The sequence below is a fragment of the Trichechus manatus genome, unplaced genomic scaffold, assembly GCF_000243295.1.
Source record: "Trichechus manatus latirostris isolate Lorelei unplaced genomic scaffold, TriManLat1.0 scaffold00253, whole genome shotgun sequence".
In the NCBI taxonomy this organism is placed as follows: domain Eukaryota; kingdom Metazoa; phylum Chordata; class Mammalia; order Sirenia; family Trichechidae; genus Trichechus; species Trichechus manatus.
Genome location: NW_004444189.1, coordinates 1,170,143 through 1,189,678, shown reverse-complemented (window position 1 = coordinate 1,189,678; position 19,536 = coordinate 1,170,143). Strand labels below are relative to the sequence as shown.

At 34.4% G+C, this 19,536-nt stretch overlaps 1 protein-coding gene across 5 annotated transcripts in view; it reads right to left on the bottom strand.

Annotated features, from left to right (window-relative positions):
• The window catches only part of AKAP9 (A-kinase anchoring protein 9), a 136,916-nt gene that overhangs the window by 18,033 nt on the left and 99,347 nt on the right, over nt 1-19,536 (bottom strand). For all 5 annotated transcript variants that reach the window (XM_023724639.1, XM_023724643.1, XM_023724641.1 and 2 more), the window contains 12 exons: nt 17,878-18,054; nt 17,166-17,270; nt 13,234-13,386; nt 12,699-12,878; nt 10,845-11,918; nt 9,980-10,120; nt 8,980-9,468; nt 8,482-8,545; nt 8,279-8,397; nt 7,507-7,698; nt 6,907-7,095; nt 2,026-2,170 (listed from right to left, as the gene is read on the bottom strand). In XM_023724639.1, coding sequence (XP_023580407.1) covers nt 2,026-2,170; nt 6,907-7,095; nt 7,507-7,698; nt 8,279-8,397; nt 8,482-8,545; nt 8,980-9,468; nt 9,980-10,120; nt 10,845-11,918; nt 12,699-12,878; nt 13,234-13,386; nt 17,166-17,270; nt 17,878-18,054 — 3,028 coding nt within the window. The remainder of the gene's footprint in view (nt 1-2,025; nt 2,171-6,906; nt 7,096-7,506; nt 7,699-8,278; nt 8,398-8,481; nt 8,546-8,979; nt 9,469-9,979; nt 10,121-10,844; nt 11,919-12,698; nt 12,879-13,233; nt 13,387-17,165; nt 17,271-17,877; nt 18,055-19,536) is intronic.

Below are 19,536 nucleotides of genomic sequence, written 5' to 3'. Positions count from 1 at the left end.
CTCTGAAGACATATTTACCCAGGTGTTAATAAACATTATTTTAGGACTGTGGAATGATGGGTGGATTTTTACTCTATTTCTTTGTTCCTCTATTTTACCATAAATGGGTAATACTACTGTAATGAGAAAAAAAATTTTTTAAACTAAAAATAATTCTATCAGAGTAGATCCCGTTTATATTACTGATTGTAGGGCACAGGAATAACATTATCTCTGAAGATACTCAATCATGTTAATTTAGGCTTTCAAAACTATTATTTTGGGGACACAGTCTAAGCTTTTACATATATAAATATGAACCTATGTAATACTAATTACGTTTTCATGGGGTTCTATTTAACTTAAAGAAAATAATACTAATTAATTACCTCTAAAACAATCTTTCATTAAGCCTATGTCTAGATATAAGGGATTTGTTTCTCTCTTTATATCTGTTTTTTCTAAAATAATTTTAATCTGCTTCAGCTTATCAAATGGCAAACGTGAGGCTAAACTATAACTTTCAAAATTTGCAAAAGCGTGGGAGTTTCTGGCATTTTATTAGACAAACCCGAAGACACGGACCTGTGTGTTCACTAGACATGATGAAAATTAGATTTCATTTTAATCTCTAATCATTTTCACCTGTAACTCAATTTAAACGGACATCCCTACTGAAAAGTGGGCAAAGCACCTGAACGAGTACCTCACAAAAGCTGAAATATAACGAACCAATCATATGAGGAAGTACTAAACAACTTCAGGGATTAGGGAAATGTAAATGAAAACAACAGTAAGAATCCACTGCATACCCATCAAAGGAGCCCTGGTAGCATGGTGGTCAAAGTGTTTGGCTGCTAACCAAACGGTTGGCAGTTTGAACCCACCAGCTGCTCTGTGGGAGAAAGATGTGGCACTCTGCTTCTATAAAGATTTACAGCCTTGGAAACCCCATGGGGCAGTTCGATTCTGTCCTATAGGGTTGTTGTGAGTCAGAATCGAACACCCACCAGACTGCAAAAAACTGACAATACCAACTGTTGGCAAAGACGTGAAGCAAACTGAGTGCACAAATTAAGATAACCACTTTGAAAAACAGTCGGGCATTATCTAATAAATTTGAAGATATGCATCCCATGGCCCAGCAATCCATTCCTAAGTATACACCTAGAAAACTCACGCACATACGCATCAGGCAACATTGTATAACAACACCCAAAAGAGCACTGATTGTAATACCTAAGAAGCAGAAATAACCGTAAGACCTAAAAAGTAGAAATGTTTAACCACGGAATGGATGTACAAACCATGGAACATCTACACAAGGGAATTTTATACAGTAAAACTGAATGCACTAACAGATAAATGCAGTAACTTGGATGAATGTTATAAAGTAAAAAAAAGGAAAACACAAAATACATATAGATTGATAAAGCTCAAAAACAGGAAAAACTTTTTAAACTTACATGGACTAGGAATACATAAATAGGTAATAAAACTAAAAAATTAATTAATTAATTAATTCACGATAATGGCTATCTCTAGGTTACCATACAGTAGAGTGTTTGGGAACAGTGCTTTTGGAATACTGGCAATACTCCTTGACATGAGTGATGATTCCACAGATAGTCATTTAACAATTTGTCATACTGTATATTTATGCTTTCCACTTTTCTGTGTTACAGTTTATAATAAAAAAGGGATTAAAAATAGTTTCTTTGTAGATTTCTTTTTCTTTTAGGTAGTCACCTTGTAAAGAGTATAAGAAAGAGCTTTAAAACAAAGAAAGATAATGAACTCAACGGGCTTAACAACCCGATTAAGACAATGACTGTTGATTTTAAATTAAAAATAGACGTTTAAAACCAAGTAGACAATCTTTTAACTAATGTAGATTATTTCCTTAATGTTATGAGAATGAGAAGAAAATGTGACTAAGAAGAAAAGTGTTTTAACTGAGTAATTATAATAAGAAGGGAATCAAACTGGAAACGTGTCCACCTCTTTGCATAACCATAGGAGCCAAACAGGAATCATACAACAAACCTTGGCTTGATGGATCATTTTCTTGTTCTCTTTTCAGATTCATTTTCCTATCATTCATCTGAGCATGCAGTGCTTGAATTTCAGATAACAAACTCCTTCTGTCTGCTTTCTGCAGGCATTCCATAGCTGCTTGATATTCCAGACCCTGTAACAAAGCAAAGTTTAAAAAAAAAAGGGAATTATAAAGACAATAAAATTAACAACCTGGAAGTCTAAAGAATGAATGGAATACACATGCTAAAATTTTGGAATCATGTTATTTTTCTCTTTCTGTTCATTAGGATTTACTTTTTAGATAACAATTTTTACATTTATTTCAAAATATTTCAAACACCCCAATTAAAAAATGGGCAAAGGACATAACAGACACTTTACCAAAGAAGATATTCAGACAGCTAACAAACACATAAAGAGAGGCTCTCTATCATTAGCCATTAGAGAGATGCAAATCAAAACTACAATGAGATACCATCTCATCCCTGCAATAATGACACTGGTTAAAAAAACAGAAAACAACAAACTCTGGCGAGGTTGTGGGGAAACTGAAAAGCTTATAAAATGCTGGTGGGAATGTAAAATGGTACAACCACTATGGAAAACGGTATGGTGCTTCCTTAAAAAGCTAGAAATAGAAATATCATATGATTCAGCAATCCCACTCTCAGGTATACATCCTAGAGAAATAAGAGCCATAACAAGAATAGACATGCACACCCATGTTCACTGCAGCATTACTCACAATAGCAAAAAGATGGAAACAACCTAAGGGTCCATCAATGGTTGAATGGATAAACAAACAGTGGTACACACACACAATGGAATACTACAAAACGATAAAGAATACTAATGAAACCGTGAAATACCTCATAACATGGATGAATTTGGAGATTATGCTGAACGAAATACGTTAATCACAAAAGGTGCAAATACTGTATGAGACCACTATTATAAATAGTCAAGAAATGGTTTACACACAGAAAGAAACATTTTTTGATGGTTACTAACCAAGGATGGGAGGGGGAGGGAGAGAAAATCACTAACTAGAGAGCAGACATATGTTGACTTTGGTGAAAGGGAAGGCAGTACACAATATGGTAGAAGTCAGCACAACATGACCAAGGCAAGGGAAGACACTGAGAGGTACACAAGAATAAAAGGCAATGATGGTGAATACTCAAACATACACAATCCTGCAACAACAGTAGTAACAAACAATAATTTATGACTGGATATATAAGTCGATATGTATGCTGAATATGTGTGGGAGGGCCTATGGGAGTACACCCATGTGCATGTATAGGTTTGGCTATGGGTATTTCTACATAGGTATTTGCATGTGCTGCATGTATATTCATGTATGTAACAAAGCACACAGGGCACAGTCATGGAAACAGCCTAGACATAACCAAACACCTCACAGGACTAAGTAACTGGGCTTGAAGGCTAATGACCACAGTCTCGGGGGACATCTAGGTCACCTGGCATAACAGTTCATAAAGAAAATTTTGTACATCCTACTTTGGTGAGTAGCGTCTGGGGTCTTAAAAGCTCGAGAGCTGCCATCTAAGATAGAACTACTGGTCTCTTGCCGTCTAGAGCAAAGGAGAATGAAGAAAACCAAAGGCTCAAGGAACCAATTATTTCAAAGGACTAATGGACCACAGGAACCACAGTCTCCACCAGCCTGAGACCAGAAGAACTAGATGGTGCCTGGCTACCACTACAGACAGCTCTGACCAGGATCACAATAGAAGGTCTCAGTTAAAGTGGGGGAAAAAAATGAAAGGACAAAATTCAAATTCATAAAAAAGACCAGATTTACTGGTCTGAGAGAGACTGGAGGAACCCGACACTACAGCCCTTAGACACCCTTTTAACTTGGAAGTGAAGCCACTCTCTGAGATCACCCTTCAGCCAAATAATAGACAGGCGTATAAAAACACAATGCAACACGTGAGGGAAGTGCTCCTTAGAATAATCATCTATATGAGACCAAATGGACAAAATATGCCTGAAAGCAAAGATGAGAAAGAAGGAAGGGGCAGGAAAACCACATGGATGGAAATGGGGAACACAGAGTGATAATGGGGAGAGTGCTAACACACTGTGGGGATTGTAACCAATGTCATGGAACAATATGTGTATAAACTATTGCATTGGAAACTAATTTGCTCTGTAAACCTTCACCTAAAGCACACACACACACACAAAAGTATGTATTTGTTTCAGGAAAAAAAACCAAATCGAAACATATAATAAAACATGAAGAGTAATATAATAAACACCCAGATACCTAGCCTAAGAAATAGCACAGCTATAACCCCCTGTGTACACTTCCCTGAACACATCCTCCTCTGCATCCCCTGGCCAAGAAATAAGCAAATTCTAAATTCAGTGTTTATTATTTTCATGCACTCCTTATGCTTGTATTTAAAACACAGACACACCACACATGCAAAGCAACATACAGTATTGTTCTGCATGTATTAAAAATTTTAGATAGATGGCACCATATTGTGTTTATCCTTGTGCACTCTGCCTTTTTTCACTTAATTTGTTGGTGAAATCACCCAGCTGGAGACATGTAGCTCCAGCTCACATTTTCACTGATGTATATATAGTATTCCATTGTATGAATCATAAAATACATTTTATTTGAGCATCTTTTCATGTTTATTGTCTTCTACGAACATGTATTTACATCATTTGTCTATTTTTCGATTGACACAACATTCATGTTTAGGTTTTTATGGAGACATAAGTTTTCACTTTTGTCTGATTAAATACCTATAAGTCTAATTGCTAGGTTATATGGTAAGTGTATGTTCAACTTTAAAAGAAACTGCCAGATTATTTTCCAGAGCTGCTCTACCACTTTATATTCCTGCCAGGAATGTATGAGAGATGCAGTTTCTCTGCATCCTTACCAGCACTTGGTGTTGTCACCACTTTTTATTTTGGCCTTTCTGATAGATGTATAGTGGCTTCCATTACTTTTCAGTCTGGTATTTCCCCCATGATTAGATCTGAGTTATGCATTTTTAACAGAGGTACCACAAAAGATGTTGTGTCCTTCACAATGCATCGTATCAGGAGATAACACAATGTCTATTTGTACTATTACTGGTGATGTTAACTCTGAGCACTTGGTTAAGGTGGTGTCTGCAAACTTTCTCAACTGTAAATTTACTGTTTTTCCTCTTGCAATTAAAAAGAATCTTGTTCAAAGAGCCTATAGCAGAAACCTAATCAAAAGGGGGAAAATGTAGAACAGAATGTCAAATTTTCATGGACTCCAGACTTTCTGGAACCACGGAGGCTGGACGAACCCCCAAAACTATTGCTCTGAGATAATCTTTAAACTTTAAACCAAAAATATCCCCTGAAGTCTTCTTAAAACCAAACCATAGTTTAGCTTAACTAGTAAAAAATGTCTGCCTTGAGCATTATGCTCTTTTAAGACCTATCTACATGAGATCAAACTGACAACGGCAACTCTAAAGATTAGATAGGAAGCTTAGAGGACAGTGAGTTTATGTTAATGAGGGAGGAACAACTCAGAAAAGGACGGTGAGAATGGTTGCACAACTCCAAGAATGTAATCAATGTCACTGAATTGTACATGTAGAAACTGTTGAACTTATTTGTACTAGTTTTAGCATCCACTGCTGAATATTTACTGAACTGATTAAAGTATTTAATAAATGGTGATTTTCTAATTAAATCATTCCTTTATTCTTTCTGTGTTTCCTACTTGGTGTTCTACTGTAAGAAAGTTTTTCCTATTTATTTACATCAGTATCAACTCATAAATTTTTATACTCTGGTTTATAATCCATCACTGTCATTATTTAGTTTGATGCTCAAATTGTCCCAAATTTGGCCAGTGGGAGCTCCTTTAACCTGGCTTCTGTGACCTTTTGATGTGTCCCCTTTGTTCTTTGAGCAATTCCTTACCTTCCAGCAAAACAAAATATTCCAGGCTTATCTTGTACTTCTCCTGCCTCAACCTAAGAATCAGTCCTTTCTCCAAGGAGCCCTGGTTTCCTTTTAACAAAGAATGTTTTTATAAACTGAGATCTGGGCACTAAGAGTTGTGAGTAGATTTTTAACTACTGATTTGACCCCTTTACTAGTTATAGGTCTTTTCAGGTTTTCTATTTCTTCCTGAATGAAGTTTTGATAAATGACATTTTTCTAGAAAATTTGTTCATCAACTTTAAATTTATTGACATAAAAATTTTCATAATGTTCTCTTATTTTTAAATCTCAGCTGTATGTTCAGTTATGCAGTAAAAGCTGTGAAAGCTAGAAGCTGTGTAAGAAGGAAAACTCTAATATTTTCTACTAAAATGAGTGACAGAAAAGTGGTAAGACTGCACCCTGTCAAAGGCAGAAAACTTGAGAGACCAGGAAAAACAAGGCAGTCCCACTGAGTTCCAGCTCTCACATGTTTCATTTTAATAGCATTTTTTTTCTTACATTAAAAAGAAAGTGCTTTCTCTTTTTTTAACCAACCCTCCCCAGAAATGTTTCTGTACTTTTAGCTGTTTCCAAGAACCAACTAATAACTTTTTGATACTCTCTATTGTAACAGTGTATATATTTCATTAATTTCTTCTTTATTATTTTATTCTTTCTACTTTCTTTAGGTTCATTCTGTTTTTCTTTGTTTAACTTCCTAAGTTGGATGACTAACTCATTAATTTTTAGTCTTTCTTATTTTCTAACATAAGGCAGAACACTTAAGGTAATAATTTTTCTTCTAAATATTCTTAGTGGTTCCTGTTAAAATTTTATCTTTCATACTGAACTTAAAACTCTAAAATTAATCAGTAATTTAGCCTCTTATTACTATTTAGAAGTGTTTCATTTTAATACCTGTTCTTGTACTCTCTGTTCCAAACAGTTTAATAACCCAGCTGCATCTCTAGTGCCTAGAACCGTCAGCTCAGTCTGAAATGCAGCTAGTAAGACACTGCGCTCCTTTAAGAAAACTTGCTGAAGGGCAATCAGAAGTTCACCTCGCCAGTCTGAGAAGCATTCATGAGACTGAGAACCATCATAAGCCTAGCAAAGTATAAAAAACAAAAGTTAGTTTTCAAATCAGGATGTTTTTCAAATGTTCTAAATAATGCTGTAAATCTCAATCAAAATAAGTATTAAAAGTCTAAGAATACATGATTTATTTTCAAGTGTGTGACTTAGAGCACTTAAACAATATATAGTAATTCATAAGGAGACCTGGTGGCTCAGTGGTTAAGTGATCGGATGCCAACCGAAAGGTCAGTGGTTTGAACCCACCAGCCACTCCATGGGAGAAAGATGTGGCAGTAATAGTTATAGTAATTCATGTGAAAACATGTCATAAAAGATAACAATTTGAAAAGTGCCTTAAAAATAGTATAACATATATAATAACATAATATAAATAAAATAAAAATAATATGAATACTTAGATCGATAACATTCTTTGGGTACCTCGGTTTCTCTCTGCACCTGCATTTTGGTAATTAAATCCTTAAGAGATGAGATTGTACTGAGGTAAGCTCTTCTCTCTTCTAGCCAAGATTCGGAAATTTGCTGAGCAGAATGGTCCTCTCCATCACTATAGGGAGACTCGGTGAGAGAGAGTACCTGCATACCCTCATTATGAACAGCTCTCAGTAATCCCTAGAAACCAAAACCCCAAAGCCAGAATTAAGACAAGTTCTTCAGGGACTGCAAGATTTAGAGATACAAAGAAAAATCAAATTTAAGGTAGATATCTTCATCTAGCTTGAATGATTTAGTAAAGCCACTGCAGACAGGAAACCCCAGCTCTCCATTACTGATGTCTTCCTCCTATGGAAGGGGAAGCCAACCCAGTAGATTATGACTTTGTGTAGTTATCTCTAAGTTCCTTCTATTTACCTAATGTGTTCCTCATATTTAATGAACACTTACTGATCTAACTGAAAGAAATACATGGGTAAAAACTTAATGTACCTGAGACTGTTTTAGTAATTTTGGCAAACAGAAATATCAGGAAAAAAAGTATTAAAAAAAAAAAACTTCATATAATCCTTAAACATATTGTATTTTATTATTTGTAAAATAAGGAAATGAGACTCAATTGATCCCCAAGGTTCCTTCTAGCTACAAAACTATTTTTTCAGAGAGGACCCTACTATATCCCCTCTAAATAAACTACTATGTTCAATGTAGAAGTCACACTGGCTAAATTTACTAGGAAATATCTGTTGTTTAGTACCTTTATTTTCTTTGGAAATGAATCTGTTGAACTTTCACCTTCTTCTTGGCCTTCTGATGTTGCGTCAAATCCCTGACTTTGTGTAAGATAAATTCCCTGACCCCAGTCTGATCCAGAATCTGAATAAAGAAAGCAATCATTTACCATATAAAAATTCTTTTTAAATGAATACTATAAAAACTCTAGAAATTTATATAACTTACCACTGGAACATATCTCTCTATTTTGGTAAGAGTCAGAATGCGTTAATTCAGGAATTGAGGATCCCTAATTAGAGAAAATAAAACAACAAACAAACATTTTTTGCCTTAATAAAAATATGGTCCAATGAATAGTTTTGTTCTTTCCTAACACTGTCTTTCCTAACAAGGGGGAAAAAAAAAAAATCAATTAAATCTGTCACATCTTTCACAATTAATAAAACTAGCCATGGTTTTCAACAAGTTTTTAATTTTTTTCCTCACGGATATTACTGTTATAAGAAGAGACATTCATGAATTAACGAATGATAACATCAGGTTCCAAATCGACACAAGAACTTTTTGGAAAGTTATTATCTAACTCTATGCAACGGAAAAATTTAACACTGTAATTGTATTGTAAGGAAGAGGCTGTCCCTAAACTTCTTTTTCTTTTAAAAACATAGACTGTTTTAAAAGATCAAAGACTATTTAAAAATACAAATTATGAAAATCAAGTACCTCTTTAGTTCTCAAACACTGTATCACTGCCTTCAAGGAACTGCATTCCTCTGTCAGTAACTGAACAGCAACGTAATGCTCCCTTTTTAAGGTTTCAGTTTCTGAAATATGTCTGGATTCCATATCCAAAATTTCAGCAGCATGTAATTCTTGCATCTGTTCAATTTTTTCAGTAAACTGACTGATTATTTCAGCGACTTCTTCGGATGAACATTCACTCTGTAAATCAATTTGGATCCCTGTGTTTCTAACAAGAACTTGTGGGGTCTGATTGCTGCTATTGACCTCGAGTGTCCCGTCTGTCTGGGATGCAGAGTTTTTACCGACTTTAATAGGAAGTGGCTCTAAGCTGCAGACCTTTCTGTTTTCTTGTTCCTCCATCTTATCTTCTTTTTCTAAGAAGTACGATAATTTCTCTTTTGCTTCTGCAAGTTGATCCTCAACTTGACTTAAGTCTTTCTGAAGAAATGCTATATTTGTTTCTTTTACCTAAAACATAATGAATAGAACAGTAGAGCCTTTAGTTAAATTTTTCCCACATCAAATGTAGAATTTAGAAGCAGGGGGAGTATAACTCATGCTAATACGTTCATTTTCCTCAGAATAATAGGAAAAACATTTTTGAAACACTCATGGTTTCACACATACACATATATAACTCCTATATGTATAGTTATATATTAGTTACAGAAACGAAATTTTATCAGCCTCTACTTTTGGTTCTCATGGGATATATGATCCTCTTTAATAACTGTCTTTCTCCTTCTTCACTGACACATTAGAGGTTAAAAACATTCTCTTAACAAAGACTCCAGGAAAACCAAGCAAGTAGATGCTGGTAAAGAAATTTATAATCATAGAACTTTTTATCAAATTGACAAAATACTATTTTTTCTAGTGTTTAAGTTATGGATCTGGGTTTGTTTTTACAGAAAATACTTCGACATGAAATTAAGACAGGCAGAAATAAGTGAATTAGGAACCATGGTACTTATTTTACCAAAAGTTCTTCTTGAAGCTTTTCTGCGATCTCTTTATAACTGGCAAGTTCTTCTTTGGTAGCTGCTGACTCAGCTCGAAGAGTCTCTAGTTCTCCAAAAAATATATTTTCTTCATTGGTGTGGAACAGTTCAGTAGTTGTCTGAATGGCAATGGAAAACATAAGAAATATATCATTTTCAAAAAATATAACCAATTTGAAGGCACGTAGCCATTCTAATGAAGCTTTTCAGGAATGCCTGTCTCCCAATAAAAGGGGCTGAAATGATTAATACTCTCTCATAGAGAAACTTTTTCAGAACCATCATTTTATATTCTTGAGACAACAAGAAAAGAATGGTTTTCATGTAATGAAAGGTAAAAAAATATCAATAGTAGATACCCTAAAAATTTATAAATCATCAATGAAAATATTCTGTTACAATTTTAAAGTTTCACATTTATATCACTCTCCTCAAAAGATACCAGGTATAACTAAGATATTTTGATATTTTTCATTACTTAAAAGGGATGATCACACAGTATGCATATTAGAGAAGTAAGGGGAAAAAACCCACATAAGTCCTAGGGGACATCTGCTGCATTAATGTTTCAAAGCTTCTTCTGACTGCTCTATTTAATGACTATGCTAATGAATTAAATAGTCTGATTCAAAGACCACAAAACATAGTTTGTATCCATTATTCTAGTGGTAATAGTATGACTGCACAGTATAATAATAACAATTTTATAAAAACTTTTTATGTGTAACTTGGTAGATGTAAAGAACATTATGTTTAATTTAGTAAAATTAGCAATCACCTTAAAGAACTAAGGAAAAGAGAGTCTGTAAGGGTATTTAAGAAAAAAATCAAATATAAACTAACCTCAAGGACTTCCAAATCTTGAGGGGTTCTTTTCCTTTCATTTCCTTCCTGTTTTTTTTCATTGTCTGCCAACAGCTTCTGTAGTTCTAGCAGCTTCTTTTCTTTCTCCAAAGCATTATTCTCTGCAATCTGTACTTGTTTTTTTTCCAAAGTCAAACTAGAACGCATTTCAACCACCTGACTTTCTAATTCTGATATTCTCAAGGTTAATGCAGATATATTTGATTCCATCTCTTTTTCTCTTAGTTCATTTAAATTCTGTGTATTTGTTCCTTCAGGTTTTGATGAAACTGCTGGTATATCTTGACAGAATTTAGCATATTCCTGAACTGCCTTAAGTTGGACTTGACTCACAAGAGCAGCAGCAATTTTTTCTTCAAGCATTTTCTGTAGGTTTACAATCTTCTTTTTAAGCATTTCTGTTTCAGACAGGCCTTGCTCTCGCATGTCTTTTATTTGTTTATAACACTGGACAAGTTCTAACTCCTTTGCACTAACAGTGCTCTCAAGTTGGAACAGCTTTGTCTCCAAACTGCTTATGGAAACTCTGCTGTTTTCTTCAAAAGATTTGAGGTAAGTCTGATTTTCTAGGGGTTTAACAGAATCCTTGGTAAGGACTATGTCTAGTTCAGTTTTGTCTTTGCTTGGATCATCTACGGACATGTTAATATTTTTCTCTGGTACACTTTGGATTTTTCTCATGTTTTCACATTCTTCCTTTAAGCTACACAATTCTTGTGTTAGCTGATTCATTTTAAAATTGGTTTCTTCAAGTACATTTTTTGTGAAGGTCATTTCTTCATTAGTGGTTTCTAAATGTTTTTCCAAAGCCAGTTTTTCAGCTACTACCATATCCAACTGATGTTTTAAACTATCTGCTTCTTCTGGGAGGGAAATAGCATCTACTGATGTCTTCTGTTCAATATTTGCCAACTCTTGTTGAAGTTTTTCAATCACTTCATTGAGCTGTTCTATTTCTTCTTCCCTATTTTTCTTCACACGTTCTTGATCACTCATCAAGCATTCTATTTGGGTTTCAAGATTCCTTATCAGTTCATTTTTTTCTTCAATAACCTATTAGTTAATGAAAAAAAGATAACATACATAATACATAGCTATTTATATTTCAGGAATTTCATTTCCTTTCAGGGCAGAACCTCAAGGAGATAATCACACAATACTATACTTCTTAGACATACTAGGTTACTGTAATTTCAATACAGACCAATACTTCCTCCATCATATCAAACAAGGACCTCATTTAGAATTTCATTCAGAAAATTCAACTAAATGTAAAGTGAGTTACACTTTTAGTAGCTGATTTCCTACAAAGTAAATACCATACCCAAAAAATCCATTGCTATCAAGTTGATTTTGACTCATAGTGACCCTACAAGTCAGCATCAATACATTCTAACCGAAAAGGATGAGGTATTGAAATAAAAAGTCTACATACAGCACATGGTATAAAAGGTAATGATCTTATTTAACTCATAACTAAATAGAGAACCTCTTAATAGATCTGGTTAGAATATGATGAAACCTGAGTCATCAGAGACTCCCTGGAAAACATTAAAACCCTTTGATGATATTAACCCAAAAAAACCAAATCCACCGCCACTGAGTTGATTCGACTTATAATGACCCTATGTGATACTGATGATATTGGGAGGCGACAAAAATACACATAGCTTGTTAAACCAACGTGTCTGAATACATTAAAACTAATGGATAAAAGAAAATTAAGATTTATTTGTTTTTTAATTCAATAGGAAACTGAATGTTATAACCATTTTGTCCTTTAAATATAGCTCGAAATAATTTCAGGTAATAACCTATTTTGAATGAGTATACCTTATTATCTGTTGTAATTTTAAGTTGCTGCTGAAGTTTTGTAATTTGCTCATTTAATCGGTCAGTTTCTATCTCTTTTTCCTGTATTATTTGAGCAAATTTCCCAAACAGAAGATGTTGGTCCTGAGTAGAGATAGCATCAGATTCTTTTATGGCAAATCCCAGTTTCTCCATTTCATCCTAGGGACAAAAATAACCATTCCAGTTGGCTCCATCATTACATGTCATGTTTAGATCATTCTTTTAATTAACTCTTACAAAATACATAGTGTCTAAACTATACAAATGAAAACATTAGAGCGATCATATGGTTATTCAATAATTCTTAAAATATTTTGATAAAAAGTCTCAAAAATTTTCATTTATGATGAATATAAATGTTTGGATTTAAAATAAGTTCCATGCAAATCCATTTGCCTGCTAATATACCTCTGTTAAGTATTATTTAACAGTCAGCTTTGCAAACGCTTACTAAAGCTAAACAGGAACAAAACTATGAATTATTTATAGACAAAAGCTTTTCTGAACTAATTACCTTAAATAATTTGTTTTCTTGTTCAAGTTCTTCTAAGCGGGTAGTAGATTCCTTTTTCTGTATTTCTAATTGCATATGCAGTTGCTGAACTTCTTCATTCTTATTTTCCAGTTCTTCTCTAAACTGCTCTAGTTGTTCTTCTAAGTTTGTGATCTTAAAACCAAAATCATCAAGAAGAAAGAAAATAGTTTATATAAATATCTATTTCTCAAGAATGCTGTATTAGCTCCCCAAAGCATCTATGCCTAAAACATGAGTCATAAAAAAAGGAAAGTGATTTCCCTAAGTCAGAAAGGCACCTGTGTGGTTTTCAGACATGTTCCAATTAGAGAAGAACTTCTGAGGAAGGGCACAGGAAGTATTTCCTACCTAATATGTCCTCTGATGAGGCAGAAAAAAAGGGTCATGGGAGGAAGAGAAAGAGTACACATTTCACTCCTTAGTTTATGTTAAGTTTAGTTGCTATCAAAAAGCTAAAACAAAACAAAATAAAAATCTGTAGAAATAAGTCAGATGTTTCAGTAATCAAGTGAGATTAGCTCATTTTAGACCACAGGTATCTATTAGCCCATATGGCAAAAGGAAGCAGAGGTTGACACTAAGCTTGAGAGATCCTTAGGTCTGAATTACAGAAACCAGGTAGAGTAAGTTTTTAATACAAATTTAGGAGAAAACTGGAGAGCTCCTGTAGGTAGGAGAACAGAAATTGGGCTCACTGCTGAAAACAGATTATCATTATTTCTATAGCAATTGCTCTGATCGATGGTAATATAGAGACTGAAACTAATGATGAATATTAAGAGCTAGTTATCATTATATTAAGAGAAGTGGGCTTCACTGAGGATAGGTACAGTCTTAATCATCCTCAAAACACTTAGCTCACTGCTTTGTAGCAGCTTAATAAATTTTTAATGAATGGATTTTCAAATGTGTATTTACCTGATGACCAAATCCGTTGCATTAAAAGCAATCTAACTACTGAATGTTCTGATCAGGAATACAATAGATGAATCCTGACAAAAAGGGAGAAAAATGTGGGACAGAACTTCAATCTCTTAAAGAATCCAGACTTACTGGACCTATTGAGGCTGAAAGAGTCCCTGAGACTATGGCCTTGAATTGCTCTTCAAACCCTGAAATGAAACTATCCCTTGAAGTCACCTTTAAACTAAGTTAACAGTTTAGCCCAATGAGTAGAGACAGTCACCCTTATGTACTGTGTTAAAAAAAAATTATATAAAATCAAAGGGTCAACAGTTACTTTAATGCATAGATGAGAAGGTTGGGGGCAGGAAGATTAAATGGAAGTGAAACAACTAGAACAGAAATAATGAGAACGCTGACACTGTGAAGAATGTAACCAATGTCACTGATCATTAAGTCTAGAAACTGTGGAATGGGAGTGAGTTTTTCCTGTATATATTTTCACCAAAAATAAAATTAAATAAAGAAAAAAAAAGCAATCTAAAATGCAGGAGCAGCATTTAGTGGCAGATGGCTCAGAGAGTAGTCTGTAAATCATTATCTTAGAAGTTGAAAGGGGACATATGCTGATTACACGCTGACATGCAATCAGAATCGTATCTTAGCACTGGCAAGGCAAAGACCCTTAGAAATCATTTAGCCTAAGACTGCCTATACAGAAATAGTATCAATACTAGTAGTAATAGCCATCACTGATAAACAATTTACTGCTAAGTACTGTACTAAGTGCTTTCTATGTAATACTTTTTTAAAAACACCCTGTAACAACTTTACGAGTTCTATGATTATTCCCATTTTAGAGATGAGGAAAGGCGTCACTGAGAGATGAAGTGACTTGTCCTGAGGTCACAGGGCTAGTACGTGGGGAAGCCAGTTTCTGAACCTAGGAAGTTTACCTCTGGAGCCTTACTTTCTTAACTACCATTCATCCCATGTCTAATAAGTAATGTGCAAGACTTACATTTAAAGATTTTTCTGTAACACTGGTATTAAACTCAATAGACACATTTTAAATACATTTAGTGGTTGTGCATATATAATTGTGATATATAATTATCAGTCTGTGATTGTATCTCCTTCAAAATTATATAAGAGTATTTACACCTATTCCTATCTTCTACAACTACTTCTGATGACAAGCTACTATTTTAACATCAATACATACGTAGTTATTTGAGTTCAAAATTGCTACCCTACCTTACCTCACTGGATATTTATTTTCCTAGCTATGTGATCTAAAGCCTTGCTACTCAGTGTGGTCCCTGCAGCAGCAGAATTGGCATCACCTTGGAGCAAGTGAGACATACAGAATTTCAAGCCCTACCCCAGATTTACTGAATCAGAATTTGAGTTTTATCATGATCCCCAGGTGATCCATATGCACATGAAAATTTGAGAAGTACTAAAGCATGAACATTCCTATTATAAGCAGCTGAACTTGAGGCATCACATTAGGGACTTCAATCCCAAAAAATGTCATTATAGGGCATTCTTTCCTCTTAATCAGCCAGACTCCAATTTCAACCTCAGGCTGTATTATTGTTATTATTGTGCCTATAACTACCAAATACCAGAAGAACAGTTAATTAAAGCTTAAAAATAGAGACTGATAGCTGTGTTTTAACCTTGTTTAACTTATCTACCAATTGATGCCTATATTGTTTGGATTCCATTAATTTGCACCTACGTGTGTTCTTCTGTTTTAAGTGTTTCTGTCTCGTTCACATGTGTATGTATCTTCTTAATAAGACAGCAGATTCCTTGAAGTCAGATGCTGTTTTTACAACTGGACAGAGTTGCTCTACATACAGTAAGAGCTCAATAAATGTTGAATGATATTCTTCAATACTTTTCACCAACAAGGCCAAACACACTCGCATGCCTACCTTTGGCAATACAGCATCATCTCCATCCAGAGAAATCTGGATGGAATTCTTACTCAACTACTTACTGTGTGACCAGGAGCAAGTTACTTAATCCCTTTTACTCATCTGAAAAATGGAGATAAAAAGAGAGTCTATCCCTAGGGCGGGTGTAAGGATTAAATGAGATAGGCATTTGAATACTTATTAGCACTTTCCACCACGAAGTCCTCAGTTAAAATGGACTATTATTACTTATTATTCCTATCTATAAGCTAGATCTCATCAGCTCTATAGAGAACCCAAATCTATTGAAGGCATTTTTTTCCTTTAAAGAAGTTCTTCCTTACTTCTATTTCTTTCCACATTATTCTCGTTCTCTTAGCCTCCTGAAACTCCTATATGTTAATGTTTTCTTCTCTTTTAATTAATCCTGCATTTCTAAATATTCTAACAAACTTTATAAAAAACATTTTATACAAACTTAGGCTATGGGAGTGGGGGAAAATATCTCAAATATAATGACATATACGGATATACTATTTTTAAAGTACATCGGTTACCTGAAAACCTCTGCTAGTGCAGGAGAGAATGCTTAAGAAGTTATTTTCATTAAAAAACATACATTTTAATTCTACTTTCCTGCCTGTCAGTCTTCATGGGTTGAGTTATAAGTGAGTAAGTGGATTCTGGCAGAGTACTTGTCACTGTTATTAAAAACCAGAGGAAGAGGGTCAGCTGTCATTTTAACCACTTACTTAGTCACTATCTCAGGTTTCCATACCTGTAAAAACGGGGAGCTGCTAATGGATGCTCTCTAAAGTCTCTTGTATTTCTAAATAACTATGATTCTGAGTAAAAGGTAGACAGTTATTAGATACTTAATTCAAGAACTTAAGCTGTTAGTAGCTGATTTACTTATTCACATGTTTATTACCTTCAAAATCAACTTAGGGCAATGAACTAAATAACAGTCTGAACTTTGGTTTTAGACCACAAACTCCATTGTGTTCAAATGATATTTTTAAGGTAACTTATTTAAAATAATTCAAATCACATTTCGTCACTTAAAAATAAACTCCTTACCTCTTTTTCCTTTCTGTCTATGGCATCTCGCTCAGCTTGCAATTGTACTTCTAGGGACAATTCTGCTTTAGCTTCTACAGTTCCAAACTGTTTTCGATCCTCTACCTTTAAATACATAAGAATTTTCTCAAATTTTTAGACATTATATCCTGATTGTCCATTTTAATTAAAGAATCCATTCTTCAAACAGAATTGGTTAATTTACATTTGTGAATAATCAAAAAGTTAGATATGCAGCCTAGAATGCATTTTATACAAATTTGAATAGGACTGTTTGACATTCTCAAAATTCACTCCACAGATAAAAGTTATTCTTCCATCTGCCTCCCTCCCCAGCTTCCTTATAATGGTCTCTTCTTTTATTCATTTTTGTTTTCTGCAGTAAAATGGTGATGGACATCATCACTTCTTAGTCTGGCATCAGCCTAAAATGGTGTCCATAGCTTCTTCACTTGGCTATTATTTTTGAGCCACAACCTTAATTGATGGCTAAAAGGATAAATAATTCTTTCGGTGTAACTAATCTTCCTTTCTCAGGACTAAAGTATGCAAACAACATTTGGAAATGGGAGTAAACAGAAATGGTATCATGTCAACAACAGACATAAGTATGCATATATTACGTATAATATCAACAAGAAGTCAACTGCAATTTGTAAGAGTAATTTACATTAAAATGCTTGGTAAAGTTAATAATAAAAAAAAGTCACACCTTTTGAAAAGTGTCTGCACTAATGAGTAAGGCTTGCTCCAGTTCCCTTACTCTGAACTCCAGTTTCTCAATTTCTTCATTTCGTTCTTGTATATCCCTCTGAAGCTGCTCTTTGGACAGCAAAAGCTCACTGCACTTGTCTGTTTTTTCTTTCAGATGATTTGTTAACTGTTCAACCTGGAAATATAATAAGCAACAAAGGATACAATTTAAAAATACTTCAGCAAGCTAACAATTATAAAACATATCCTCATTTCAAAAAGCATTTTTATCATTCTATGAAGCCAGCATATCCCTGATACCAAAGCCAGGCAAAGGCACCACTGAAAAAGAAAATTACACATCACTATCCTTCATGAATGTAGATGTTAAAAATTCTCAGCAAAATTCTAACCAACAGAATTCAACAGCATATCAAAAAAATAATACATCATGATTAAGTGGGATTTGTACCAGGCATGCAAGGATGCTTCAGTATTAGAAAATCAATCAACGTAATTCACCACATAAACAAAACAAAACAAAGGAAAAGAATCATATGATCATCTCAACCAATGCTGAAAAAGCATTTGATAAAATCCAACACCCTTTCCTGATAAAAACTCTCAGCAAAATAGGAATAGAAGGGAAACTCCTCAACATTATTAAGGGCATATATACAAAACCAATAGCCAACATCATTCTCAATGGAGAAAGATTGAGAGTATTCCCCTTGAGAACGGGAACGAGACAAGGATGCCATTTATCAATACTCTTATTCAATATTGTACTGGAAGTCCTGGCTAAAGCAAAAAGGCAAGAAAGGGAAATAAAGGGTATCCAAATTGGAAAGGAAGAAGTAAAACTATCCTTATTCATAAATGACATGATCCTATACACAGAAAACCCCAACGACAACACAAGAAAGTTACTGGAACTAACAGAAGGATTCAGCAAAGTGGCCGGGTACAAGATCAACACACAAAAATCAGTTGGGTTCCTCTACACTAACAAGGAGGACTCTGAAAAGGAAGTCAAGAAAACAATACCATTTACAATAGCCCCCAAAAGGATAAAATACCTAGGAATAAATTTAACAGGGACCTAAAATACTTATACAAAGAAAACTATACAACTCAACTGCAAGAAACTAAAAGAGATCCACAATAATGGAAAAACATTACATGTTCATGGATTGGAAGGCTTAACATTGTGAAAATGTCAATACTACCAAAAGTGATCTGTAGATATTATGCAATCCTGACGCAAATCCCAACAACATTCTTTAATGAGATGGAAAAACTAATCTCCAACTTTATATGGACAGGAAGCAGGCCCCGAATAACTAAAGCAAAACTGAAGAAGAACAAAATGCAAGTCTCAAACTTCTCCATCTCAAAACTTACTATACAGCCATGGTAATCAAAACAACCTGGTACTGATACAATGAAAAATGCATAGACCAATTGAATAGAACTGAGAACATGGAAGTAAATCCATCGATTTACAGGCAGCTGATCTTCAAGAAACCCTGGTGGCCTAGTGGTTAAGTGCTATGGCTGCTAACCAAAGGGTCGGCAGTTCAAATCCACCAGGCGCTCCTTGGAAACTCTATGGGGCAGTTCTAGTCTGTCCTATAGGGTCGCTATGAGTTGGAATCAACTCGATGGTAACGGGTTT